Below are 27,975 nucleotides of genomic sequence, written 5' to 3' on the forward strand. Positions count from 1 at the left end.
CCCCGCCCCCTTCCCAGCCGCGCCGGCCCCAGCCAGGTCCGAGGGGCGGGGCCCGCCGCGGCGTGCTGACGTCAGGGAGGGCTGCGACGCCGCCGGGTCCGCCGGGGTGCTGACGGCGGTGGCCGCCCTGTGAGCGGAGCCCGGCCTGGGCAAAGGCAGGGCCGTAGGACCTCGCGCCACGTCCGGGCTCCGGGGCGGGGGCTGCGGGGGCGAAGCCCCCTCCCCGGGGAGGCGGGGCCTGGGCAAGCTCCCCGCTTGGGGAGCGGCGGCGGCCAGGAAGGATGCATCAGAAGCTGCTGAAGAGCGCACATTATATCGAGCTGGGCAGCTACCAATACTGGCCCGTCCTGGTGCCCCGCGGCATCCGCCTCTACACCTACGAGCAGATCCCCGTGTCCCTCAAGGACAACCCGTACATCACCGACGGCTACCGGGCCTACCTGCCCTCCAGGCTGTGTATCAAAAGGTACAGTCTGGCCGCCTCCGCTGGGTGCGCCTGGGGGGCGCGCCGGCGGCCCCTCCTCCTCACCTACAGCCTTTTTGTCTGGTCCGCCTGCTGCTTTCCCCGCGTTTCTCCGTGCCCATCATTTCCTAGCTGTCCCAACCTTTTCATCCCTTTCTGCCACCTCTCCTTTCTCGTTGTCTTTCCTTCTTCCGGCACCGGGCTGTTTGATCCATGGACTAATGATAGTAACAATGGTCATAATCACTAACTCCTGTGGGGCTTTGCTCTTTACAAAGGAATTTTTACATCCTTTATACCATTTGGTGCTTATTGGGATACATGTTGGAATCGACCCCACTGACAATGACTGAGCCATACTTGCCCCTGTGTATACCAAAGCTTTGTTTATTTTTAAGGCAGCCCTATGGAAATTCAGATGTTTGGGGCCAGATAAGTGCCTGTATAATAGGAAACAAGTTCACAATGCCATACATTTAGAAATCCTGGTTTATTCATTCAGCAGATAGTATGGAACCCCTGCTAGGTGCCAGGCACCCTACCAGGTCCTGCAAAGAACAGCAGGTATGATCCCTGTTCTCTTGAAAATACTGAGGTCTAGCCTGGGTGACACACATTAAAGAGCTAGTTATACTATTACATAATAACCATTGTGAAAAAACGCTGTGTGGGAAAAGCACTATAGCAAAGAGAGCCTATAACAGGCACTGCCCTCCACTAGAGCACTATAGAAGTGTCTTTAAAAAAGGAATTCCGTCATCATTTAAACTCTTAAAATTGAGTCCCTTGAAAGCCTGGGTTTAAAAAAACAAAACTGAAAAATTAGTGTTCTAGTTCTTCGACTAGCTTTCTGTTAAAACTCCCTATATGTACTTAATTACAGGACCCCACTTTAAGAGAATTAAGATACCCATGTTGCTTAGCTCCAGGTCACTGTAGTGACAAACCCACTGCTGGAATGTGAGCCATTGAATTGTTCAAGCAGCAACCACATGTTTGATTCTTGATCTTGTTTTTGGCATGGTCTTACCCCAGTTCCTTTGCCCTGCTTGCCTTTAAATTGCTTCTCTAACTCAGGGTCACAAGGTGACATCACTGTCCATCCCTACTTGGCTTCGATGCATGGCCCACAGTACTTCACAATTTGAATCCTGAGTGCCATTTTCCTCCCCATTGACTCCTTGGCATAAGTTATTACACAAGAAATCAGAGCTGGGCCCTGCTGTGGATGTAGAGTTCCATAAGGATAGAGCAGGTAGTCAGTTGCCTTAAATAGTTTTATACCCACCTCTGCATTCTAATATTAGGGTCCAAATTTCATGGATTAAGGAGTGAAATATAGTGCTTTAGATCTTGGGCTGTTGAGTAAAAAAGACTTGGGTGTGCAGATGTGCCACTTAACAGCTGTGGGACCTTGAACAAAAGTTAACCTCTCCCAGCCTTATTTTCCCCATTTGTAAAAGTGAGGGTAATTACAGTATGTGCCTCAGAAAGTAGTAAGGACGAAATGGGATTGTGTATGTAAAATGCTACACAGAGCCTGGTACATAATAAGCACTCAATAAATGGTGACTTGTTATCACCATGGTCATTGAATTTGAAGCCAAATAGATGATGATGATGATGAAGTTGATTGTTGATTTTGAAGCAGAACAGAGTATAGGTCTAACTTCTCATAGAATAAGAGTAGATCCCCTACAGGGGATATTCTGCTAAGTGCTCTTCCCACCAGCTTGGTCTTTTCCAGGTTCAGCTTTTGCCCTTTGTCTAGAGGGACGAGGACACATTTTGGATATAAGGAGAGGTTTTGTACGTCACAACTGTTCTGCCAATACTCTGTTAGTTGGAAGGAACATGTCAAGATTATGCCTCTCTGCTCAGTTAATCAGGTTATACTGGGTTTCACCAAATGAAAAGTTCTGAGGCAACAGGCAGAATGTGGTATTGGCTGTCAAACAGTCCCGGGGTTAGATGTGTCTCCTCACATCCCTGCATCTCTTCCCCCACTCCCCAGTATAAGTAGTTTTTATACTTGATGCTTATACAGTATAAAGCCTGAAATCCATGATACAGGATCCACTTTATCCTTGGTGATCATCTGATTGTGTGAGACCCTGCTATGTTTATGACATGGGAAAATATGAACCATGGTGACTGCTGCAAATTCAGTATTAGAGTTATACGTTAGTGCTTACCAATAAGGATTCTGAATCAGTGAAGGTCAAAGACTTTAGTTTAAACAAAAGATTAGATTTTGCAAGAGGATTTTAACCTTTAGTCATGACATCACCTTTTGATAATCTGATGAGTCTTATCCACAGCTGGAGAAACATTTCACAAAATTAAGGAAGGAGCTGGAAGGGACTTGCAGCAGCATCTAATCCAGCTCCCTTGTTTTAGAGATGGAGAAATTGAAGCCAGAGACGTTAAGTGACTTGCTCATGATCCCAGAGCTGATTTGTTGCCCAGGGTGGGAGTGAAGGGACAGTGAGCCTCCTGACTCCTGGTCGGCGGGGAACACTCTGCACCGGCCTGCACTGCCAGGACTACTTAAACTCAAACCAGTTAGGGCGTATTGAAAGAGGGCAATTAGTACTGATAGTAAAAGTAACCTCTTGTCGTTCCAAAAAAGGAATAAACTCATGCCACCTGGAAACTAGTTTGGTTTCAAAACAACCACAGCAAAGTTGTTGCAGAATGCCTGTCTTAAAGGACATTTCCAGTGGATCCATTTGCATTTATCCTGCTTCTCTCAAGTCCATTTAACTTTGCACTTGCATGTAATGAGTACTAAAAAGGTATTTTAAGTTCGTGCCTAACCTTATACTTAGCGGGTTTTCAGATACCTATTACTGAGTGTCAGAGTATGGTAGCTAGCACCCAGTTTTAATCTGCTCATTCATTTCTGTAGACATTTAGCATCTAATCTGAGCAAGACACTGTGCTTGGAACAGTAGTGTCATAAAGATGAATCATGCCAGCCGTCAGGGAGTTGATAAGCTGGAGGATGAGGTGGAATTTATACATAAATAGCTCTAATTGAGGAAGGAAATGGTAAGTATAATAGAGGTGAGCAAGAAAAAACTGTAAGAACCCAGGATTGATGGAGATGGTATATCAAATTTAGAAAGGTAAAGATGGGGTTAAGGGCTTAAAGTAGCACGTATTAGATAATCCCCAAAATTGTCCATAACCTTTTAAATGCTGACAGTGAGCGAACAGATATGAATCTGAGCTGCACGTTTGGTTTTTTCCAGTTTGTTTATTTTATCTAATGAGACGGTAAACATCTGGAGTCATTTGCTGGGTTTCTTTCTCTTCTTCACACTGGGAATATATGACATGACATCTGTGTTACCTTCAGCAAGTGCATCCAGAGAAGACTTTGTAATTTGTTCTATTTGCCTTTTCTGCTTCCAGGTAAGTCATTTCACAAACACTATTATTGGTAAAGAGAACTTTAGTCAGACAAGCTTGGGCAGGTGACCTTACTTCACACCCACAACTTGCTTTAAAGAGCCCCCAAATAGCATATAGATTTTAGCTTATTCACTTTCATAATATAAGCATCCAGAGTATGTTTTTATGAGAGTGTATTTGGATGTTATTAGAGTATATTTGAAATCCAGTAAGTTTTAAAGATTGAGAAAATTTCTTTCTTTTCTCTTCCTTTTTTTAGACCTCTGCTTTAAGATTAATACAAAGATAGGAATCTCTGTACTGTGTTTGCCGACTGAAGTAGAACTCTGTTGTCTGCTTAAAACTTGTTTGGGAAGATTTCTCATCTTTTATATGTCTATGCCTTTTGTATTTGTTGTTTCCATACTGTCTTAGTTTTAATGTCTTGTTTTGTTGGTATTAATCTTTTCTCTCACTTTAATGTTAATTTCCTTTGGGCCTTTTGCACGTGCCTGATTTCAGATACTTTCAGTTTCTTCTCCTCTGTGGCCTCTTGTATGTGTTCCTCAGCACTTTAATTTTTCTTCCAGGATCTGTAACAAAGTGCCTTTAAAAGTTACGTTTAATAATTTTTCAAACAGGTAATTCTGAAAAAGAAAACTAACGTGGACCAAAATCCAGTTGATATTTTTTTAATTTAAAAAAAAAATGAAGAGAGTACAAAAAAATCATAAAAATGAAAAGAAAAAGCTATCATGCCTCTCCCTCCAAACGCAGGCCAGCACTCCCTGCAGTTAACTTGCTGCTACTCTGAGAGGGGAATCGATAAGTAAACTGCACAGGTGTCGCTTTCATTGTTTAATAGTCAGTTTCAGGCCTTCATCATTTGACTCAAAACTTCGGACTTACATGATCAAGAAACACACTGGGAACATCTCTCTCCCCCTTTTCTTCTAATTCTAGCTCCTAGAACCATATTTTAAATTTCTTTGAGGGAAAGAATACTCTGTATTTTTGTGTTCTTATTAGAAAATTATTTTTTCTTTAAGTGTTTTTTAAAGTATACTCTTTCTCAGGTTTAATTTTTGTCCTGACCGGAGCCTAAACAGCTCTTTAAAATCTACCCCAATTTTTAAAATGGAAATGAATCAGTTTCTCCATACTTAATTTCTAGGTGTATGTTATAGACTAAGATGTGCTTAATATAAGAAAAATTGGTTTATACTCTACTGTTATACAGATATTATTTCCTTTGAGGATCCCACATGTTTTCCTCTACCCCAGGCTTGCCCTTTAGCCACCCAGCCACAGCTGATGTTATTTCAGGGAACACACATTCATTTTCATAATGGTTTAAGAAAGCAGTGCATTGCAAAACTGAGAAGACGAAATAATTAAAACAACTGCCAGTGAAGAAACACCCGAAGTGGTTAGAGTGACTTGGATTGTTTAGCAGGGCAGTAGAATCCTCTTCTCCTAACTGCTAGTGCACTGATCTTTCTGTTACACACAGTACAGCTTCTAAAGACAAATGAGCACATTTTCCCTACTTGCAGATACCATTTTTATTATTTTTATTTTTATGAAATTATAACTTGTTCACCCAATTTCCCCAAATTCTTAGAGTTAGCAGGCAGCATGGTAAACCATAAATATATGTATTAATATTGATTTACATTTAATTTTTTAAAGATATAACATTTTTACTCTTTTTACTTCTACCCTTTTTACGTGCTCAGTGCTTTCCTACCAACCAGATTTTTTTAATAGAGTACATTCTGAATAGTAGAATGTAATTTTAGGGGCTTTGAAGTCTTTCTATCTTAGAGAAGAATAGAATCTGAGAACACCTTTCCCTAGATTCAGTTCATTAACATTCAGTTCAAGAAATATCTTTCTAATACCTCTTATCTATATCCAGGCACTAAGCTAGGCATCGGGAATACAGTGCTGAACAAAACCAGCCTGTCATAAAGATCAAGTCACCCAGATAGGTGAGCAGAAGGGAGAGTGAGGCAGGGCAATGAAGCAGAAAAAAGAGTGCCTAAAGGCCCAGAAGCAAGAGACAGCTTAGCACTTTCTGGACCTGTAGGTGCTGGTGTTTGTGGTTAAACCCTAGGAAAATGGAGAAAGGTAAGGCTGGAGAGATAGGCAGGAGCCAGATCCCGAGGCATTTGGTTATCATGGCAAGGAGCTTAGATGTAGGATGTCATGCTGTAATTACCTGTCCACCTGGATGGAGTGAGATACTCCACAGAAGGAAACTTTCCAGAAAACGGAGACTTACTCAATGTCAGATAATTTTTCAGTCAGTTTTTTAAGCAGCTCTAACAGCATGTCCCTTTTAAAACAACATACTAAGTCTAGGTTAACTTTTCTAAAACTCAGATGTTCTCTATGAATACCATATATCTTACTTTCCTCTTGATACTGTAGTTTTTCTCTTTCCACTTTTATTTACCTTTTCACAATGAAATTAGCTTTATTGTTGTTATTATTACTATAACATGTACTCATGTAGAAATTCAAGCAAACACAAAAGTATTTGGAGGAAAGTAAAAGTCATTTGAAATTCCACTTCCACATTTGACATTTGGGTTCAGATTCCTCCAGACGTTTGTGTATCACAGCTGCTTCACACCTGCCTGCCTTCCTTTCCTATCTACCTCCTTCTGAGCTGTGGTCATCTCTGTGCTTGCTGTTTTGTGTCACTCAGCACTGTGATAATGAGATCTTTCCCTGTCAGTGAGAATATACACCTTCATGTTCTCTGAATTTACTGTGTTTTATCTCAGGGATAATCAGATAAAACAAATAACCAAGCTTCTTAGAGTTATGTTTAATTGGGTCAATAAACTCTGACTTGTAGTAGCCAAAGCCACAGACTGTTAAGGATTTTAGATAGTGGATGAAGAAATGAGATTGTGGCTAGGAACCTTGTTTTGAATATTGATACTGAGGCTATGGGGCTTAGGTTGGTTTAATGGTCAGACTACAGAATAGCTAGATGACCATTTATCTGGCCCATTTTCCCTACCCCCACTGTCCCTGGCTTAGTGTAGGCTCTAGTCATTGCTTCCTAGGGCTACGCCTGTAACCTCTCATCTCAGCCTTTCTGTAAGGGTGCACTTAAAATTTTCAGAAGTATCCCACAGAGCCCATAATACTGAAGTTAAAACTCCTTGATGTATAGGCTCTGTCATAATCATATCATGAAGAAGGCCTCATAGCATTCCTTAATGATGCTGTGTTTCTCAGTATGCTGCTTTTCCTATGGGCCCTCCAGTAAACCTGTGCACACCTTTATTTATGTCCTTGATGAATGCCAGGTCAACTTAAGGTGCAGCTCAGGTGGCAACCCTTCTATGAAATATGTAGCTCTTTTCTGCCCACCACTCCCACCCACAAGTACACACATGCACCCACAGACCTGGTACTCTCCCTCCTCTATTTTCTAACTGTGCTCTGCACCGACTTTTCCTATAGGACTTCCTATATCACCATTTGTTCACTTGTTTCTGAAAAATCTCTTTGAGAGTAGAGGTTTCATCTTTGTATCCCCACTGTATGACACGCAGTAGGTATTTAATGGCTAGAGGGAGTTCAGCTGTAGAAACCTGATCAATCTTCAGAGCAACTGATAGAATTACATTAGGTTTGCTCTCAATCTGATAACGTATAAAATCAGCATAAGTCATAATTATTTTTCCTTGAACGCAGCAAAGCTATGTTTAACTTAGAAGTAAACTCTATACAATGAAGTCTCATACAGACATAAAATGTCTTAAGTGAAAAAAACAAATAGCAGAACAGGCTGTATGATTCCGTTTGATTAAGAAGTATATATGGTGTTCTTGTTCGTGTGGACTTCTATATCATAGGTGTCTGATATGTTTATTGAAAATATCTGAAAGGACACAAAAAAGATGTTATCAGTGGCTCCCACTGGAGAATAGATTGACTGGGAGGGATTTATTTTTTTTTACGTCATACAATTCCATATTCTTTCATACAATTGTATATTCTTTCATACAATTCCATATTCTTTGGTTTATTTTTCTTTAAGGACATGTATTCTGTAGTAAGTAGTTTTTGAAAGGAAACTTATTCATAGATCAAAATAAGCCTCAGTAGATTTCCTTCTACTGCACTGTTCATTAAATTTTTTATGTTATAAAGTAGTTACCATTATAGATTTCTTTCTTTATGATTGTTGTCCCCATTTTACCCATGAGGAACTGAGGCTTAGGGAAATGACATATAGTCAGGCACAAAGCTAGGGTCCATGTCCAGGTCTCTTTGGCTGAAAAGCCTGAACTTGACCTGACCACTTCCATGAACATCATGCATGAGTTGCTTTTGTTTTTTTGTTTGTTTGTTTCACTTTGCTAAGATTTGTTTTATTTTCCGTAGGTCTGTATGCTTTGCTCTGTGGGCTATCATCTTTTTTCCTGCCATCGATCAGAAAAAACCTGTCGTAGATGGATGGCATTAGATTATGCAGGAATTTCTATTGGAATACTGGGCTGCTATGTCTCTGGCGTATTTTATGCATTTTATTGTAATAACGTAAGTAACTTAAAACATTTTACATTCTATGTTTCTTATATAGGTCTTGGGTGTTCTTGCCATGGTTCCCTTGAACTTCTGAATAAGCACATAGTTAACTAACTTATAGAAGAAACGAAAGTCTGGTGGAGGCATAGTCTCCTTTTTCAAAAGGGCCCTGTGATTTCTAACATCTATTATCAGTTCCTATTCCCTTCACTAACCTGGAAAGGAATGGAAAATAATATATATATGTTGTTATTTTCTGAAACTTAACGTAAACATTAAATTATTAATGTTTCCCCACTAAACCCATATAGCTACATGGTTCCTCAGATGTTCATTATATATCTTTTATTTTTGTGTTTATAGAGTTGAAGGTAAAGTTAGCACTTGTTAAAATTATGAAGTTAGCTGCTGCTTTCCATTTTCCCTTCTTATCCTTTACTCCTCTCTCAGTGAGAAAAAAACAAAAGGTATATCTGCGAGTGTGTTGACCCATATTCTTATATAAGAAATATGTTTTCCTTTCCTTAGTCTTATGTTTGGAGGCAGGTCTAGACACGTGTCTATTGTGAGTTCTAGATCAACTCTTCTTTCTGACCCTAAAGTTACAAAAGTCAGTTTTGCCTTGTGCAAAGCAGCATTTGAAACACTGTGATCAAATTATACAGCAACTGATCTAAATATGTTGGCCAACCAAACTACCTCCTCTCCTCATGTCCCAGCCAAGAAGGCAAACTGAATCTTCCTGAGGGCTCAGTACATCTCAAGGCCTCCCATTCAGAAAGTCCCCATTGACCCTACTCTCTTTTCCTCCTGCTCTCCTACCATACGTTTTTTTTTGTTTTCTGTTTATCCTTTTAGTTCCTTCCCTTTCAGAGCCAAGACTGAGCTGCTCTCCCAGGTGCAGTGTGCCTACTAGTCACAGGACTAGAGCCTGTCATGCCCGAGCCCTCCCCATGGAGCAGGTGGTCCAAGCCATATCCCCAGCCTTCACTTTCTAGGAGGATTGGCTGCAGCGCAGGGGTCCTCTGACTGTTGGGAATTCTTATGTAGGACCTTTGTTGCTACGCAATAATAGAAAACTGTCAACACTGCTGGAGTGTAAAACTAGCAAAGCGAAAAATCATAATTTGGTTTGAATGTAAGAACATTATTAATTGTAGCCACTTATACGTGAGCCATTTGCTTTTTAGGCCTGATTACGTTGGAACATAAGCTTAAAATTAAGTGTACATGCCATTTACCTTGTAAATTGATTTGGTTTTAATAGTAAACTATTCATATCTACTCACCTTTCACAACTTATTCATTTTGCATGAAACTATTTGTATCTTTAAAAAAAAAAGGCTTGTGAGTACAGTCATGTAATATTAGAATTGTTTTGCTTCTTATATATTTCTCTGAAACCTGTTTTTTGTTTACCTCTTCCCAAATATATCCGATCATCAAAGAGACTAGTGGGACACTTTTTGTAAATCTCTTTTCAGAAGAGCTAGAAGTCCAAGGTAGATTAAAGAGAAAAAAAAGACTGTTAGAGCTAATACAGTCCATGATCATTTAAAAGGAAAAGTTTTCTTCCCTCTGGTATCTTATCATTTCCAAATATTCAGTTGCTATAGTGGCTCTTTACCTTTTAAGGAACACAGACTGCTTTGAGAATGAGATTGAAAACTATGGACCCTCCATCCCGGATAATGTGCGTTTGGGCACAGACTGACCAGTCATTTTGACGTGTGAATTTCAAGAAGTGTAATGGTCCCAGAGAAGTCCTTGGAGCCCAGGTTAAGAACTCTGTCCTAGGTGATGCTAACTTTTGAGCATCAAGAGCAGCTTTTCAACTGCTCATTTAGATACCTAAATATTCTATAAGTCCTTCAAACTTGATATATTTTCAAATGAACATTCTTTCATGCTTCCCCATTTTCTCCACCCCCCCCACACACACACTCTGGATCATCTTTGTTCATTTGCTTATTAGTACAAGCCATTTGCATGGCCTTTCATACTAGAAACAGTTGAGCCATCCTCTACTGCCCTCTCACACATCCAGTCAACCATTAAGACTCCTGAATCTGGTGCTAACATCTACCTTGTTCAACAAAAGTCCATGCTCCTATTTTCTCCTTGAATCAATTATTCTATAATAATATCGGCTAGCTGGCTTCCTGTCATCTCTATTTTTCACTGATGTCAGAGTTATTCTAATAAGTCAGTTGGAAAAACAACCATGTCATCTCATTCTTCAAGGACTCTGCTATTTCCTCAGTGCCCGCATGATAAAGTACAAATACTTAGCCTGACAGTACATCTGCCTTTCAGCCTCCCTTTGTAAAACTTCCTTGCTCTGTGTGCTGTTCCTTTTCCTTGAGAGCTCCCTCTTCTCATGAAAATCTTATGTATTCCTCAAGCCCCAGCTGAGATGTCATTTCCTCTGTGAAGCATTTTTTAGCTAATCCAGGTATCAATTGCTCCCTCTTCTGTAGTTCTACAACATTCTCTTCACAGCTCAGTTACAGTACTTATCATTAGATTATAATCATTTGTTTATATGTCTGCCCCTCTCATAGCCTATGAGCTCACCCACTGAGAGAGCCCCTGTCATAGTCATCTTTGTTTCCACAAGACTCAAATTGCCTCGGCCTATAATAGGTACTCAGGAGATGCTTTTGTGTGAATAAATGTGTTCTTCACCAGCTCACTTTGGGGTCTGGTTTATCATCCTAAGAAACCTAGCAGTCGTACGCAACATGCGTTGTTTTAAGGAAGGAAGGCAATCACATTTGGAAATGAAAATACCAAATAAATAGAATTTGGAATGTATAATGTAGAAGCCCAAACTGAAAATTACTCTTTTCCTTCCCTTATTGTTAATAACAATTAAAATGTGATTTCCTTTCATTCTAGTACTGGCGTCAAGTGTACTTGATCACAGTGCTTGCTATGATCCTGGCGGTGTTCTTTGCTCAGATTCATCCCAATTACCTCACACAGCAGTGGCAGAGGCTCCGTTCTATCATCTTTTGTTCTGTTTCGGGATATGGAGTGATCCCTACTCTTCACTGGGTTTGGCTCAATGGAGGAATCGGTGCTCCTATTGTGCAGGTAGGTTGAGTGTGGTCAATATTTTTCCCTTTTTTTTTTTTTGTCCTTTCAGTTTTATTCCTTTCAGTAAAGTAATGTAATCAGGCCAAGAAGGTGGACCTTTGTCATTTGAGGGCACATTTCTAATTGCATAATGATGCAATAATTTTTCACATCTATATAAATAAATAAACATACCTTGTAGTGATAGAAGTCTAACTATTTTCTTCTGAGATGTATTTCTATGAGATGATGCATTCTTAATTCTCTTTCTGTTACCCATAGGTTGTAAATACCCAAGTCCTTACTGTAGAGGAGGACTCCCAGGTTTGCAGCTTTGTCATCTGAGGCAGGGATAATGCCAGTAGGAGCAGTTGATTTGTTTGTTGTTTGTGGAGGAAAAGGAGTTGGGAAGGATTTCTTCTTGGACCTGAGTTTGAGGTTCCCGTGGGATGTAAAGGTGGAGATAGGGTCTGGATTTAGCTTGGAGTTCGAGACTAGTGATGGAGATTTGACAGTCATTACTGTCTTGGTAGCTAGAGCCATGGGAGCATATTCCACCCAGCAAGGAAAATATACTGAAAAATAAAAGACAGTTAGTTATTATGGGGGGAACAGTTGGAGTACATTAGGAAGAACCTCAGTGAGAATTCCTCAGCATGCTTGAGAAGGGAATTAGAAGTAAGACTTAAGTTCTTAGAGATTTATATAAAAATGCCTTAAGTGTGTGCTAGAGAGTAAACTTGAGAATTTTTAACATAACTAATTGTGCCAAGAAATCTAGAAGAAATCGCATACACTTGTTGCAATGGGACCTTTGGAATATAGGGATTTAAATGCAGGTTTTATTCAAAGGAATTATATATTTTTTTTTTTACAAGAGAGGGACTAAAAGTAGGCTTACGTACTGTTGGCAACAGCATGGTGGAAAGCATCTGCATATAAAACTAAAAAGAAAGGAAGTCTGTGGTGTAGTGAATTGAGTGATATGATCTGGCTGTCTTGCCAACTTGAGGATGACGGTGATGCTTTCTTTATAAGATTAGGAAATTGGGAGAAAGGTGAGATAGCAGTGAGGAATAACTTCAGTGATTCCGATATCTGTGAAAACATTGTTTTTCTGACAGTTTCGATGCCCAGAAAATAGAATGGGGAAGTGCCACTCTAGATTTAATCCTAACCACAAATGAATAACTAATTACTGACATAGAAGTGAGTGAAATTCTGGGATGAGGGAAACACATCCTTTTATGCTTATCGTGACAAAGAAAGAGAACCAGACCCATTAAGCCAGTAGATTTTGAAGAAATTCAGAAAAGGGGGAAAAAAAAAAAGGGAACAATCCTGTGTTCAGCAAAAAAAATTTGGAAAGAGAGGCACATAACCAAAGATGAAAAGTTCCAAAGAGCTAATCGTGGGAGGCAGGGTGAAGCTGTGTTCTAGAATGTTTGCAAAATCTGAGGTTGATTAGTCTGAGGGTATAGGATTTAGGGGAGGGGGCCCATGATGATTCTCAAATATCTCTTAGAGGGAAGAGAAATAATTTGTCTTTATTTCTTAAATGGCTTCTTGGTAAATTAGGTTTATAACCAGAATTAGGAACAGCATGTATAAATTAGAGCTGGCTGATTTTCTTAGAGCAAGGAAAAGCTTTCCAAGAGAGCTGTGAGATGGACTGCTTTGTAGAGTAGTATTCAAGAGAGCCATTTCTCTGGGATGTGGAACAGATTTCACTGTTGGGCCAAGCCTCTTGGCTCTTTTCCAGCCACAAATCCCTGTTTAGTCTCTCCTTATTCAGCTGGCAACTCCATTCCCATATGTATTCCACCCTATGTTGTAGATGGAGTTGGACGCCCTTAGGACCTAAACTATGTTGAAGCTTTAGCTGCCCTGGTGCCCTGACCTTTAGGGCTGTCTCTGTGTTCCAGTCCTCTGGACTGCTTCCTGAAGTATTGAGAGCAAGCTTTTTCTCATTGGAGACTGTCTGCAAAAGCAATTCAGATTTAACACACTTAAATCCCACCTATGAATTCTACTCCTGTGTGTTGTCTAATTCTATGAATTAGATTTATAAGAAATTGAGAATTCAATCACAGTAGGCAAGATCTGTGAAAAAATATGTTTTGCTTTTTAGGACTTTGCACCCCGTGTAATTGTGATGTATGTGATTGCTCTTCTTGCTTTCCTATTCTACATTTCCAAAGTTCCAGAAAGGTATTTTCCAGGTACGTATCACTTGTATAATGGTTGTCTAACTTTATTCTAAATATGTAGTGGAGGTATATGTTTCAGAGCATCAAAACTTAGATTTTTTTCCCCAATATTATTGATTATAGAATGGCTCGTCTCTTCTCAAATGTTATCTAAAACTTGAACTTTCTAATGGCTTTCACAAACTTTGTCTTTCACCGTCACAATATGAGTTGAGTCCAGTAGATAGGGTCACCACCATTTCACAATTACGCACTCCCAGCCACTGCTTTTTTGTGGAGCACTAGTTAGCAATTACCATTTACTTCTTTGTATACCAGCTTATGCTTAAAAATTAATTTATCAATATACGTGCGAGATCCATAAAACAAACAAGAGGCAAAGGAAAATAACAGGATAATGAAAAGAAGCCAGGTTTAGGATTACTTCATAATGTATCTATCGTAAGTTTCTATAAAAGAAAGCCCATCAGTCTGGCTTTCAGCTTCCTGGCACCCAGTGGTAAGAGGAAATTAATCTAAGTTAAGGGTCTTCATGTCCCCAAGATACACACAATCCAGGAACTTAAGAGAAGGACAGATTTCCCTGCTTCTTCAGTCCAGAGGAAAACGTCTTCTGATAGAAAATAACTAAGAGGACACTGGGTAGAGTGAATAATGTTCTCCACAACATGTACTTGCTTGTTTAGGAGCTTCAGCTCTGGAGTCAGACTGCTTGGGTTCAAATCCCCCGTCAGCCACTTTCTAGCTGCATGAGCTAAATTAAGTCACATAAGCTTTCTCAGCCCAGTTTTCTCTTCTGAAACATGAAGATAATACATTTCTCTCTTGGGGTCATTGTGCAGATTAGATGAGAAAGTGCACATGAAACATTTAGCACGGTTCCTCGAGAGTAGTGAGCACTCAGTAAATCTTTGCAATTGTTATTACGATGCCCCTCAACCCCAGTTTCATAAATGAAATATGTGGCTTAGGAAGGGACAGAATGATGCAAGTCCAGGTGACCTTTGGCTCAAGTCAAGAATAACAAGAGACATAAGGCAGTGGTCTTTCGGTTTGGGGGCTAGAAGTAGGGGAGCAGTTTAAATTCAAATTGCAAATTGTCTTCCCTTCTTCCTGGGTTAAGAACCTCTTCCACAGTGAATCAAAGATAGGATTGTGCAGCTCGTCATGTGTGTTGGGGAAGAAGAAAGGATGAGAAACCCCGAACTAGAGAATGAATAGACTGCAGAACCTCAGGCATTCCTCTCTGCACTTGACTTTTCTCCACTGAATTTTAAATAAGGACGGACTACAACGAAGAACCTGAATATAAACATTAGGATTTGGGAACATAACTAGGACATGTCCTTGAACTGAAGACCACCCATCTGCCAGGCAGGGTCAGAATTCTCCTCAGAAAAAACAGTTTTGGTAAAATACATTTTTGTATCACTTTATTAATAATTATTTTATTATTAATTTATTCATCATAGATGTAGAAAATTAACCAATGAAAGTTGTCTGCACTCTGTGATTATGGCCATAGTGTTTTTAGGCCTTAAAATATTCAGATCAGAAGTTCCTACTTGGGGACTTCCCTGGTGGCGCGGTGGTTGAGAATCCGCCTGCCAATGCAGGGGACACAGGTTCGAGCCCTGGTCCAGGAAGATCCCACATGCCGCGGAGCAACTAAGCCCGTGCGCCACAACTACAGCTACTGAAGCCTGTGCGCCTAGAGCCTGTGCTCCGCAACAAGAGAAGCCACCGCAATGAGAAGCTGGCGCACCACAGCGAAGAGTAGCCCCCGCTCACCGCAACTAGAGGAAGCCCGCGTGCAGCAACGAAGACCCAATGCAGCCAAAAATAAATAAATAAATTTATAAAAAAATTTTTTTTAAAGTTCCCAGTTGTCTAACATAGGGCATCTATAAAAGGTCAAACGTTATGTAACTTAACTTTTCTCAAGATGAGCTTGACATAAAACATGCCCCATGTAGCTGAATGTGTGCAAGTACAGGTACATTTGAGCAGAGATACAGAGATCATAAAAAATGAAACATTCCTTGTCTGGCCAGTCCTCATTTATTACCTGGCTCTAAAGAGAAACATGTTGTAGTGGTGGTGAGATGGTGGGTAAATACTGTGAAATCAAAAAATTTAAACCTAAGAACTTACTTTCAGCTCAGGTTAATTTTTTTTTTAGTATATAAACATCACAGTGGTATTTAAGGGGTCAGGGATCCCCGAGATGTCCATGGACAGAATTCAGTGAATCTGTAATACTTGTATTACAAACTAATCAGTTTTATTTATAATCCTCAGTGTTTTATGCTTTTAAAAATGAGTCTGTGAGCTTCACTAGGCTGTCAAAGTGTTCCATGGCACCAAAAAGTGGCTAAGAACCTCCACAGAAAAGATCCTGTTGACTTATACTTTAAAATCTACTTACTATACTGATTATTATTCTTGGTAAGAGAAGACAGAGAAGGTTAGAGAATATTTATAGGGTTGGCCAAAAAGTTCGTTCGAGTTTTCCCGTAAAATATTACGAAAAACCCGAACGAACCTTTTGGCCAACCCAGTACATTACATGACCATAGAAGCACCATGAGTAAGAAAAAATTATTTACATTTAAATGTCTATGGCTCTGTATTTTGTTATTTATTTTGTTGTTTTCCAAGATGCTTCCCACATGTTAGTTATTTAATCTCCTTGGAATTTAAACTTGTTTAACCACAAAGAGAAATGAAGTAATTTTCCTAAGTTGTATATGAACTAATCAGCCTTAGTTAATTAACTCATTACTAATTACGTTTTGCAAATTGTTCCATTAGTCTAATAGCACAAGATTCAGGTCTGAGCTTTCTCCTTACACACCTGCTTAAAATAAAAAGTGCTTCAAGTAGACTTATACCCAAACACAACCGTGTATCTGCTTCATACCTAATAAACTCCATGATTTGTAGCACTAATATCCTTTGCTTCCCTCATGTAATGTCTTTTCTTCCCCAGGTATATAAGTTGAGACATGGGAGACAAAAGGTCAAATTCCTAAAATTAACCACATCTTGATTTTGAAAAGACATTTGGAATAGTATTTCTAAAGTTCACCAGTATACTTAATGAATTTAAAACCTTACAGTCAGACTCAAATACGAATTAACATTTTTTTAGAAAACATTTCAGTCTGAATTAATCTCCAGTCGGTCTCCAGATACTCTGAGACTGCCAAAATCTTTTTGCTGCTCAGTCATATTTCCAGGGCCAGAGATGGAAATATATTTTTATTTTAATATCAAAATAATTACAGTCAATATTCTTTTCTCTCTACCTTCCCTTCCAGGACAACTAAACTACCTCGGATCAAGCCACCAAATATGGCATGTCCTTGCAGTAGTGATGTTATATTGGTGGCATCAGTCAACAGTATATGTCATGCAGTACAGACATAGCAAGCCTTGTCCTGACTATGTTTCACATTTGTGAATTCAGGTATGGCCACCTGGTGTATTCAGTTATTAAGCAATATATAACGGGGAGTTGTATACCCCACTATTTCTAAGATTCCCATTAGTTTTTCCTTTTCCCTCTGGTTTGATATATCATGAGTAATACTTTATAAAAATGGAAAAATATACTTGGGGATCTGTAAGAGTAACTGTTTTATGGGCCCTTAAGACTACTAATTTAATGCTTGTACAGAAAGTGAAAATTAGTTGGCATTCATAACAAACATCTGAATGACAATGAATGTGAAGCCAGTGTAGAAATAGTACTCCTTTTACTGAACACCAGCTTAACTTCCTTAGGAAGGGCTCACCTCCATTATAAAATGGAGTCCTCTTGTGTGATTCCTTTAATAGGAGATACTTAGACTAGATCATCAAGTTTAAGTGCCTAATCAAGGCAAGGTTTGCGATAGCCTGTCACAAGCTGATATTGACTTTGAGTAATCACTAGCCTGTCAATGGATGGTTTGTGAGAAACCGGCACTTAAGATAGTATTTCCTTCAGCTGTAGGTTCTCTTCTCCCTAGGAACATTGGATTTTTTAGTTTGCTAGAACAAAAACTTTAAACACCTTCTCCTTTAAGTTGAGAGAGGCGTTGAGAAAGGGAAAAGGACTTGCATCGTCATTTCCCATCAGGTAAAAGTCATGTTAAGAACCGATTACATGACCAGGCAACAAATTCTGTGGTCTAATAACCAAGTTATTAGCCATTTAAGCTTTTCAATTTCAAATATTATTTAATCCATATAATAATTGAGCTCTTGGCAGTAGACGGTAGATTTGGGGTTCCAAAATTCCTATAACAGAAGACTTTTCACTTCTCTTGAGTTTGCAGTCTTAAAGTTCCTGGTGATAGGGGTTCCCAGGTACATGGGTGCTACTTTCAAGGGCATAGAATCCAGATGGCCCAGTTCTTGACCCTGAAATGAACCTTAAGCCTTAGAACAAAGTCATGCAGATGCCCCAATTGATGACATGATTATTCACCTGTGCTCTGGTCTGTCTCTGTTTATGCATGTGTTAGTATTGCACTGATAACTCACAGTATTGATATATACTATCTAATATTTGGGCCTGAAACTGCATTGTATATACTTAAAAAATAGATCTCGCTGCCCCATCATACAACATAGCACTCCTGTTCTCTGGTCTTTTCATATGCATAAGTTAAATCCCATAAAGCAGTGATTCATAAAAACATGTTGTTTATTGGAATATAAAATATTACCCAAGTTTCTTAATGGGTGGACATGAACTGCTTTAAATACTGGTGTATCTTCAGAACATTGGAATTTCTAAGTATCAGGAGGTGTTGACTGATGGTGAAGCTTATTCCCAAAATGTCATTTATACATCTGATATTTGGAATGTTAAGTTAATGTGCCTCAGTTTATGCATCTGTAAAATTTTGTATTTCTTTTCAGTGTAGTGTTTTTGGAATATGAATTCCCCATTCTAGTATCTCAGCAAGGAGAATTCTCCCCCAGTAGGCTAAGGGCACACCACATTATACCCCTTATTATGATGGAACGCCACTTTGAAAATGGCCATTTTACCTCATAGGGCCAGAAATTTGATTCATATGTTAAGTGAAAGAAGATTTTGGTGAAATGATAATAGGATATATTTTCCCTAAAGCATCCCTTATTGGCTTACATGGTATTATTGCTTTTAAACAGATATTTTGTCATTTTGGTCAAACAGAATATACTGCGTAGTTATAATTAATATAAAAAAGAAGGAGAAGTCTAGTTATTTTAGGTCTGGTGCCATTTTTTATTATAAAATCTTCTCAAAATAAAAACATATTGAACTTTAAATTTCATTTTCTTTTCATTTTTAGAAATAGTCTTATTTTTTGTTATAGTGTATGAATTATTTAATACTTGCCATCTGAATTAATCGATAAAAAGACCATACTTTAAGACTGTTCTTGAATTTGAAAAGCATACAGGTCTGACTGTAAAGGAGAAGTAATTATACCATGTAAACATTTCATCTTTTTATGAAAATATTAAATATTGTAAGAAAGTTCTTTTTATCTTTACTATAATGTACTTATTAGGGAATGAATGAATGAATGTGGATTGCTGTCAACTATAAACACTTCTGTATATCAGCATTTATTGACCACCTACTGTGTGCACATCACTACTGGCAAAATTTTTAAGACGTTGTTAACATTAAAGAATATTTAAAAATTGCCTATGAATCTGAGCCTTGTAATAATGTATATTTATTTTTGTTTTGTAGATTTATTAAAATAAGATTAAAAGTACACTATTCAGCTACAGTACTAAAAAAGACAGGTTTTAATTTTACCAGTGTGTAAACTATAAAAGCTCTTTACCTACAGATTTACATTTTAAAATTATTCACGGCTGTTTTAAATTGTCTGTAGTGATTTGTAAGGTTGTAGTTAATTCATCTAAGAGAATTATCTTTCTATATAAAACCACTTTCAAATAGCAAGATAGTGCTTGTCTTTCTTGTTACACTGAGTGCGGTTCATGAGCTGCATGGCAAAATATGTATTATGTAAATAAACTGGGTTTACTAAATATGTTAAGTGCTGCTTGTCATTCTTTATAATACATAACAGCTTCACAATCATATTTTAGAATCAGGAATGAAGCTTCAGGGAATGTGTGTCACATCTTAAAGGCATCCCGCCTGGACAGAGTAACCGATTTGAAGATTGTGATTGACTGGCATAAAGCTGTACAACTCTCCATTTGGCAGGTACCTACCTAGAGATATCCTTTGCCCTGCATTAAATATCAAGGGGCAAAGCCTGCATTTCTGGATTCCTGCTGAGCTGAGTAGGTCTGTATTCACTTGTAATCATCGTTCCGGGTAATTTTACCCCTGCCGAAGCGTGTGCAGTGAAGAATCAGCTCAGCTGTTAGGGGAGGGGCAGAAGTGTCTTTCTTTTACATGCATTTTCACAATAACAACTGTGTTTACACTGAAAAGAGCTACGGATGCTATTGGGTACTAACATCCCCTGAAATTCTGTACCGTAATTCCTTAGTAGGATAGCGGGAGAATGATCCAAAACTGAAACTACCTTTGAGAAAACATTTTTAGAAAGGAGAGGTAGCAACAGTGGGGGTCTCTTATGAACAGTGAAACGGCCATCCTTAAGAGGACAGGAATGATAGCCACCGAGGTCTAGTCATGCTCCGCAAACCCGGGATCAAAAACACTGCAGAACACACGTGTAAATTCAGTACTGCCAACTATCTAAAGCAAAAGTGAACTATCAATCATCTTTTTAAATGTGCAACAAATAGAACTTCAAAAGCTCATGCTTTCAACAGGAGAATATTATCTGCATCTTACATATGATGCTGGAGCTGGACTTCCTTAAAAAGGGATGTGCTTACGCAAAATAAACAGCTCTAACTGCAGCATATATTCTTCTCGAAAGAAGTTAACTATAACTGAATTTGAACAGTGGCACATCCCACACTGTTCTTTTTAGATAACCTTTATCATCCGATATTTTGCTCCTTTGTACCATTTATTAAAAAGAAACAAAGCCCTTATTTTTCCACATAACTTTAGGTAAATGTTACTACTTCCGAAAAAAAAAAAAGTTCATTTCTAACAAACAAATAAGTTGAATCTTTCCACAAGCCACCAATCTAAAACTCCAGTTTGTGGAATAATACATAAGATAATATTGCAATCTTGACGCCAAACTTAGTCCATCAATCCAATAAACAGTTTTCTCTTTAACATGCCAAAGCCTCTTTCCTGACATAATCAAGGACTACAGTATTTTATTTAAAACTAAGTATTTTTTAACAAGTTAAAATGTCACCAGTTTTTAAAGAAAGAGTTTAAAAAATAAATTATATGTAATGCAAAAACTATGCCAAACATTCAAAAGGTACTTCAAAGTCTTATGTTTTTGCCATACCTTCATCATTGTAAGTATCAGTAATTGTAATCCCTGAACAAGTTGTGTTATTGTTTTTTTAGTATAACTGCTAGGTCAAAATGTGTTTGCTTACTTAAATCCAAAACTGTGAGCCCCTTAGAAGAGAGATCTAATCTTACTCATTTTTCTATTCCATTAGCTGCTGCATAATAGGTGCTTAATGTCTGTGGTGTAAATGAAAGAACTGACTAGAAGTTTGCATCCAAAACTTTTAATAAGATGACAAATAATGAAAAACTCTGAAGTCACTGATTATAAAGAATATGCAATCCATTTGGGATTTATTGCATTTAAAGAAAGCAGATTATTAAAACAGTAGGTATGATAAATACAGTAAGAAAATAACTTTAAATTTCAAACAAAACGAAGTGAATGAGGGACAGGATTCAGTCAATAAGAATAAGCAATGTAAAGGCAATATAGTACTAAAATCAGTTAGTGCTTAATTAGATATAGGAAGAAAAAAAAAAAAGCAACTGATTCTGTCTCATAACAGTTTTCCAGCTGTATGTGAGGACTGAAGTTAACTTACTTTAGAAAGTATGTTTTCAACAATTAGAAATATAATAAAGATGTAAATCAGGTTTATTAAAAGTTAAAGTTATTTGCTTAGTGGTACATAAAAGGCTTCAGAAAATTCAAGTTTAACAAAAAATGGAAGTGTAATCAAAGAAAGTGCACTTAAAGCTGTTTGCCAGCAATTAAAAAGTAGCTTACTATTACTATTCTGCTTACTATTAGATGACTTTTCAATCACAAAAAGAGCATAGGAATAAAAACAATTCTCTTTTAAAAGTAGTACAATAAATTTTTAAATAAAAATAACCCCAAATGATGGCCGTTTGCATTTTCATCTGTCTACCTTATTCTTTTAGTGGCTTTTGTAAACCCTCACCAGGAGTGAATGTTCCTTTAGTAATGATTGTGGTTGCAATTCCATTTAAAATTTAAAAATTCACATTAACTCCACAGTAGAGAGGTGTAACATGTACAAGCATGTGTGCGTCTATATATTTACCCTAATATATAAACAGCACTGTGTATAAAAGTTTTCAAATAAACTATCATTATGTTATTCTCACAGTAGATCTGTCAGCTCAACATTGGACCTAAAATGATGCGTAATTTTGCTAAAAAAAGAAAAAAAAAGGGAAGAAAATGTTTACTGCACATTCTATATATATTAAAACAAATGTACCCAAACTCCTCAGAACTAGTGATACTAATACACGTGTACCTTCTAGCAATGCTGATATGAAGTACCACAACCTAAAATAAACCAAGCAGAGAGGCTGGATAGTAGGAAGACTACTCTGCCTGATGAACACCAGAGTAGAGGAGGGGCTCCACCTTAGTATTTCCCACCAGCAAGATGAGGACAGCAGTCTATCAATCACTGTCAAACAATAAACAGGGTATAATCAAAAGCTGCTTCTATCTACAATTCCAAATAATGTCGTAACTGTGTCCACGTACACACACACACACACACACACACACACACACACACACACACACACACAGGGATGGGGCGCGTCAGTGGAAGAATCACACTTTCCCGATGTATACTTTTGAATAAACATTCTAGTCAGTTAAACCTCTCCTCCTCTGCCTAATATCTATACCAAGCAACTTTTGTGTCTTAGCAGATACATTCCTCAGTGCCATAAAAACTGATCTTTTTAACACTAACATTTTGCTGAAGTGATAATATTAAAATAAGCAAATGGTCCACTTTTAAAAAGATGATTCAAAATCAATAAGCATTATTAAAGCTGTTAGGACAGAAATAACTTTGGCCTCAGACTTTTGCTAGCTTCATAATATTTTACTTCCCTTAGTGATGTTCAAGTATTACAGGTTTAGAGTTATGACTACTTTACATGCTAAAGAAGCACAGAAGACAACTGATTAATAGGAACATGATTTCTTTTCAACTTTCCTTCCTTAAGCAAGAATTGGACCATCCCACAATAGAGCCAAACTTTTACTGAGTGCTGTGTACCAAGTATGTGTTAAGCTCTTTCACACGTCTTGTGAGCTTTATTCTCATAATTCTCATAAGGGAATTACCTGGGCATCAGCTGTGTGGAGTGACTTACATCCTAACAGTAGTGGGAAAACATGATGGGAAATGGAAAGCAACCCTAATCCTGTACTCCTTGGGAAAATGCCTCTACTTCAACACAAAGGAATCTCCCCATTTCTCTCCCATTGGGTCCCCTATTAAGTCCTAAATGTCTCTTCTGAGCTATAATCTCAAGAGAAAAGTCACTGGGCTGTGATATAATAAACATAAGAAGGTAAATATTTTAAACAGTGTCAAAGTGTTTCCTTAGGATTTATCCAGCATTATAAGCCAAAGTGTCTATCAGTATCTAAATCATTTAAAATTATTCAGTGTATTGAAAAACAACTGTAAGCAAGGCCTTGGTATCAGACAGACTCTAGGTATTTCATGTTTACATCCCAAGGAAACCATACTAGTTCATCTCTACCCCTTCTAAATTAAGAAACTCATGAGGTCTAGCAGAGACCAAGGCTAAGGACTAAAATAGTCAAAGAAGCATACTGTGTATACATCAACCAACAGATTTCATTAAAAAACAGATTCTGTTTGATACAAACCTACTGTAGTTCATGAATTTACTATGTGTAATCATCAACTCTTCACTTTTAAAAGAAAGTATCACTTGAATCTACTTTGTAAAGTTTTCAAGCACATCTACTTGAGCATTTGCATTAGCAGTATTAATCAACCTGAGAATCAGAAAAAAAAAAAAAGGTGCAAACATAATATTTGCCTTTGGCACAAGGACAAGTAACTGGTGCACTTGGGCTCTAAAAGTACAGCTTTTAAGCAGTAATGAATGTCATGCTTGGTCTGCCTCTGCTTCACTCTGATTCACATACTGCTTCCCCCTTTGTCCACAAAAGTTGTATCTGATTTAAAACATAAAAAAGAGAGAAGCAATAAAAAAAATAGATGGTTTAGTTACATATACTTTGCTTCTTCCCAAATTTAGAACTGTGAAAAAACAGGCAAATAGCTCAACCCAACTGGGGCACTATAATTAAGAGATTCTATTAAGATTACTCATAAAATACATTTTAATTGGGCTCAAAGAGAGTTAACTTAAAATAGAGCAATCGAGGAGAGTGAGTGCCAGTTGAAAAGAGTTTTCACCCTTTTTTTGTAAATAGCTTTAATGGTTCTAGAAACCTCTAAATGTTAATTTGATAGGGAAGGACAGTTAATTATAACTTAAAATAGTTGGAGACACAGGAAGCACACATACTCTATTCACATTAATTCATAGACGTGATTTCTATCTTATTAAACAACTTCTATAAAACCTCAAGTTTCTAATTAGGATTTGTGATGTTAAAAAAAAAGGCAATTTGGTAGCTGGGTTCTTTTCACTAAACACACAATCAGCTAACTAGCAGAGTGGAGATGCTAGCCCCTGGTCATCTGACACCTCACAGCCACTCTCAGATCTCGTGTTACTAGTGCAGAGGTATTTGCGGCAGGATGCGCAAGTCCTGCCGGTAAGGCTTTGTGGGTTTCGCTGTTCTGTGCACTTTATTAAAACTACTCCACCCTCCAGACCTAACTCAGAAATTGCTGCTCACGACTTGGGGAATAGTTGGCGAAGGTGGTAATTCAATAAAGCACATTATTAAATGCAACATGATTTTACATTGTAAACGTCTCAAAAACTCAGGGTTTTAGCTACATATTTTTCCCTAAAATAAAATTTCTATATGACCCTTGTCCTCATTCCCAGTTTTTCCAATAATCTGCTTTACTAGGGACATGATAAGTTTTGAGCAAGAAGCCATTCAACACCAGAACATAAAGTGTTCCTGAAGTAGAGTGGTTTTTTCTTTGTATCATTTTTTTCTCTACATTTTTCCACCTGTCAGATATCTATCCTTAGTTTTTGTTCAAGGTGTCTACATAGATATTCCATATTAATGGCACTTGTTTTTTTAAATGAAACAGTTTTAGGCACAACAGTCAGTGACCTCTGGCTCCGCTTTGTAGAGAAAGGTGTAAGGACTAAAATCTCTGCACTCTCCAGATAATAACTTTCTCATTCTTTATGAGAAGTGGATTTTTTTCCCCCAATGTGGAAATTAGAAGAGACCTTAAAAAAAAAAAAATCCACAAATGCAACTTGTGTATGTACAAACAACCTTAGTTTTAAATGCTGGATTCTGGAATGAGCCTCGGATACACACACAAAAGTGACATTCTGTTATAAAAATAAAGCTGCAGCTTTCCAGTCCCTTTTCAGGGACTACACGACGGGAAAGGGCCCACACGCTTTCCCTGGATTTCTGTGCCTTCACGTCTGCAGCTGAAACCCCAGGTTAGAGCTTGCCATTTCACTCCCTTTGCTCCTGCGTGGAAGAGACGTGGAGTTGCTACCCTGTGCAGATACTTCCTTTTTCTATTTGGTTTATTTAAAAATCACCTATTCTGATTGACCTGTAAGAATGAATGATATAAAGAGCTATACAAATAAATTTTCTTTCAAATTCATAAAACTATTCATACTTTTTTCTTTGAAACAGGAGTTAATAACAAGAGTCAGAAGTTATCTACTGTTTAGAAGGAAACGGAGCAGCACCGAATGGGTCCAATTCGACTGGCTGGGCCTGTTGGGACTGATGTGAGGTGACGCTTTGCACCACGAGTTCTGTAAAGGGCACGGCACCAAAATCATCCATTTTCAACGCATCTGCCCCGGGGAACGACCCGTGGAGTGAATTCGGCCTGGGCCGCCCGGGCAGGACAGGGTTGTGGTCGGCACGGATGTCGCTCAGGCCCTGATGCGGGGGGTGCCACGGCAGGTCCGGAGGGTGGAACGGCTTGGCCCCAAAGGGGTCCAACAGACCCTCATCGGCTTGCAGGACGTGCCCTCTGTCCTTCCCGTCGGTCAGGGCAAGGCTGATGTTCTCCTTGGAGTCCGAGATGGTCAGAAATTCATTGCTGCTCTGGGAGTCCCGGCGGCCCACTCTCTTGTGCCTGCGGGCCCTCTCTGGGGTGCGGTAGGCGGGTTTGGCCGGCTTTTTGGCACCGGTGGGCGTGCCGTGGTGCCGCTTCCCATTACTCTTGGCCGCCTCCTGCTTCGTGCGCCTCTGGCGGGAGGACAGTTTCTGCAAGCTGCGCTGCTTGACTTTTTGCTGCTGACTGCCGGTTATCTCCTCAAAGGGCACCAGCCCAAAAAGGTCCTCGTTGCTGTCGCTTTTACTTGCTGATGTGGGCAAGGGCTGGAACGGAGTGGAGCCAAATATATCCACACACTGCGGACGAGCGGGGAGCGCAGGCGCGTCGGGCACGGGTACCTTCTTGCTGAAGGGCGCCTTGGTGAAGACATCGAACTCCTCGGGCTCCAGCCCCACGGCGGGAAGCCGGCTCTCGGGGGAGGGGTCCTTCTCCGGCTCCCCTTGGCGGGGCTGTTGAGCACGTGCAGCAAAGAAGGGGACGGCGCCAAAGACATCAAACTCCGGTCTGGGAGTCCCCGCCCCGACGTCCGAGGGTAACTGGGTGGGCGTGAGGACTGCTGCACTAGGATCCTGGATCGCTCCGCTGCCAGATGTGTCTCTGTAGACCGCGCTGGCGTCGCTATACTTGGCTTTAGCCTGCTCGTAATCCGAATCGGAGCTGTGTTTCTCTTCTTCTTCCTCATCTTCAGAATCCATAAGCAGAGGCCTGTGACCCAGATTTTCCGGCTCAGTATCGTCATCGTTAAAATCTCCTTGTTCTCCCTGAAGAACTTCTTCATCCTCTTGCTCTTCCTCTTCGCTGCTCTTAGGAGAAGGGGGATCTGATTCAAAATCACTCTCAGATTCATCGTTCCCCTTTTGCAGTTGACCGTGTACTGATGAATTCTCTGAGGTTTTCTTTCCAGTCCGGTGGTCTTTAGATACTGGGCTTGCTTTTGTATTCTTGATAGGGTTTTCAGTGCTATTTTCTTGATTCATGGATGAATGTTCAACTTTCTTTTCAGGAGAACCTGCAAATTCAAAGAAAAATTATTATATCATTCCAATGCATTTCAAAAACCATTTGCAGTAAACATTATGTACTAACACAAAGCATTACAGATCACTCATGGCAGTTCCCTTAGAGGAAGATGTAACGGCAGTTCTTTATCATTAGGCTTGAGGGGGGCGGGGATGCACCTGGCCTCATAGTCGATGGTTAGGTCCTTCAGTGCAGACAGACTTACTTGTCTCTCTACCCTACACACCACCTACTCACCATAGGTGCTCACTGACAGCTAAGTCTTACTTACAGTACCCAGAATAGGACTCTGAATACAGTACACAAGCACATTTTCTTCTTCCACCTTCAAAATAAGATTATCCAGTCAGTTGCCCTGCTCAGACCCCATGTTTGCCCAACAGCCTTCTGCTTATATTTCAACTCTGTTATGAAGTTTTCCCACAGAGATCAGCAAGCATGAATAGCTTATCTGCTTAGTTATGTTTTGCTGTGTAATTTTTAAATTGGCATTCTGGTGTTTTTTTGTAAACAAGTATCTTATGAGTTGGGTTAACATGAGTGCATCCCCAGAGCCTGATCAAAACTAAGGACCAGCTACTGAACTGAGACGGTACCAAGGATAGCTGCCTTCCCTAGATGCCACATCTTCCGTAAACTGTCATACCTGTACTAATAGACATGATATTAAAAGCATGCTACTTTAATAAAAATCTTAACTATCAGTATGTTCACTGTATGATAGGTAATAAAACTGTATCAAATACAGTGCTCTACAATTTCACTGTATGATATACAGTAAAGATA

General features: G+C 39.1%; 2 protein-coding genes across 5 annotated transcripts in view; one reads left to right on the forward strand and one right to left on the reverse strand.

Moving 5' to 3' along the window:
- Positions 1 to 88: 88 nt before the first annotated feature.
- Positions 89 to 25,863, forward strand: PAQR3 (progestin and adipoQ receptor family member 3). 3 transcript variants are annotated; one of them, XR_009519517.1, is made up of 8 exons: positions 89 to 466; positions 3,721 to 3,883; positions 8,276 to 8,431; positions 11,321 to 11,518; positions 13,632 to 13,722; positions 17,034 to 17,182; positions 19,822 to 19,942; positions 25,734 to 25,863. XR_009519517.1 is itself a non-coding variant. In XM_060012296.1 (6 exons), the coding sequence occupies exons 1-6, from the start codon at positions 282 to 284 to the stop codon at positions 17,174 to 17,176; spliced, it is 936 nt and encodes a 311-aa protein (XP_059868279.1). In that variant the 5' UTR covers positions 89 to 281; the 3' UTR covers positions 17,177 to 19,763. The 3 variants fall into 3 exon arrangements, 2 of the variants coding, with proteins under 2 accessions (XP_059868279.1, XP_059868280.1); XM_060012296.1 differs by lacking the exons at positions 19,822 to 19,942; positions 25,734 to 25,863 and having other exon boundaries at positions 17,034 to 19,763; XM_060012297.1 differs by lacking the exons at positions 17,034 to 17,182; positions 19,822 to 19,942; positions 25,734 to 25,863 and adding an exon at positions 14,834 to 16,435.
- Positions 25,761 to 27,975, reverse strand: part of BMP2K (BMP2 inducible kinase) — a 119,561-nt gene continuing 117,346 nt past the window's right edge. For both annotated transcript variants that reach the window (XM_060012295.2, XM_060012294.2), the window contains one exon: positions 25,761 to 27,178. In XM_060012295.2, the coding sequence (XP_059868278.1) occupies positions 25,761 to 27,178 (1,418 nt within the window). The remainder of the gene's footprint in view (positions 27,179 to 27,975) is intronic.

Source organism: Delphinus delphis, chromosome 5 (assembly GCF_949987515.2).
Source record: "Delphinus delphis chromosome 5, mDelDel1.2, whole genome shotgun sequence".
Lineage (NCBI taxonomy): Eukaryota > Metazoa > Chordata > Mammalia > Artiodactyla > Delphinidae > Delphinus > Delphinus delphis.

Excerpts from the sequence above, each read along its gene's own strand:
- PAQR3 (XM_060012296.1), top strand. The coding sequence starts at position 282 with ATGCATCAGAAGCTGCTGAAGAGCGCACATTATATCGAGCTGGGCAGC. Across the intron at positions 3,884-8,275 it reads TTTGCCTTTTCTGCTTCCAG|GTCTGTATGCTTTGCTCTGT; the intron begins GTAAGTCATTTC and ends TATTTTCCGTAG. Across the intron at positions 11,519-13,631 it reads TCGGTGCTCCTATTGTGCAG|GACTTTGCACCCCGTGTAAT; the intron begins GTAGGTTGAGTG and ends TTTGCTTTTTAG.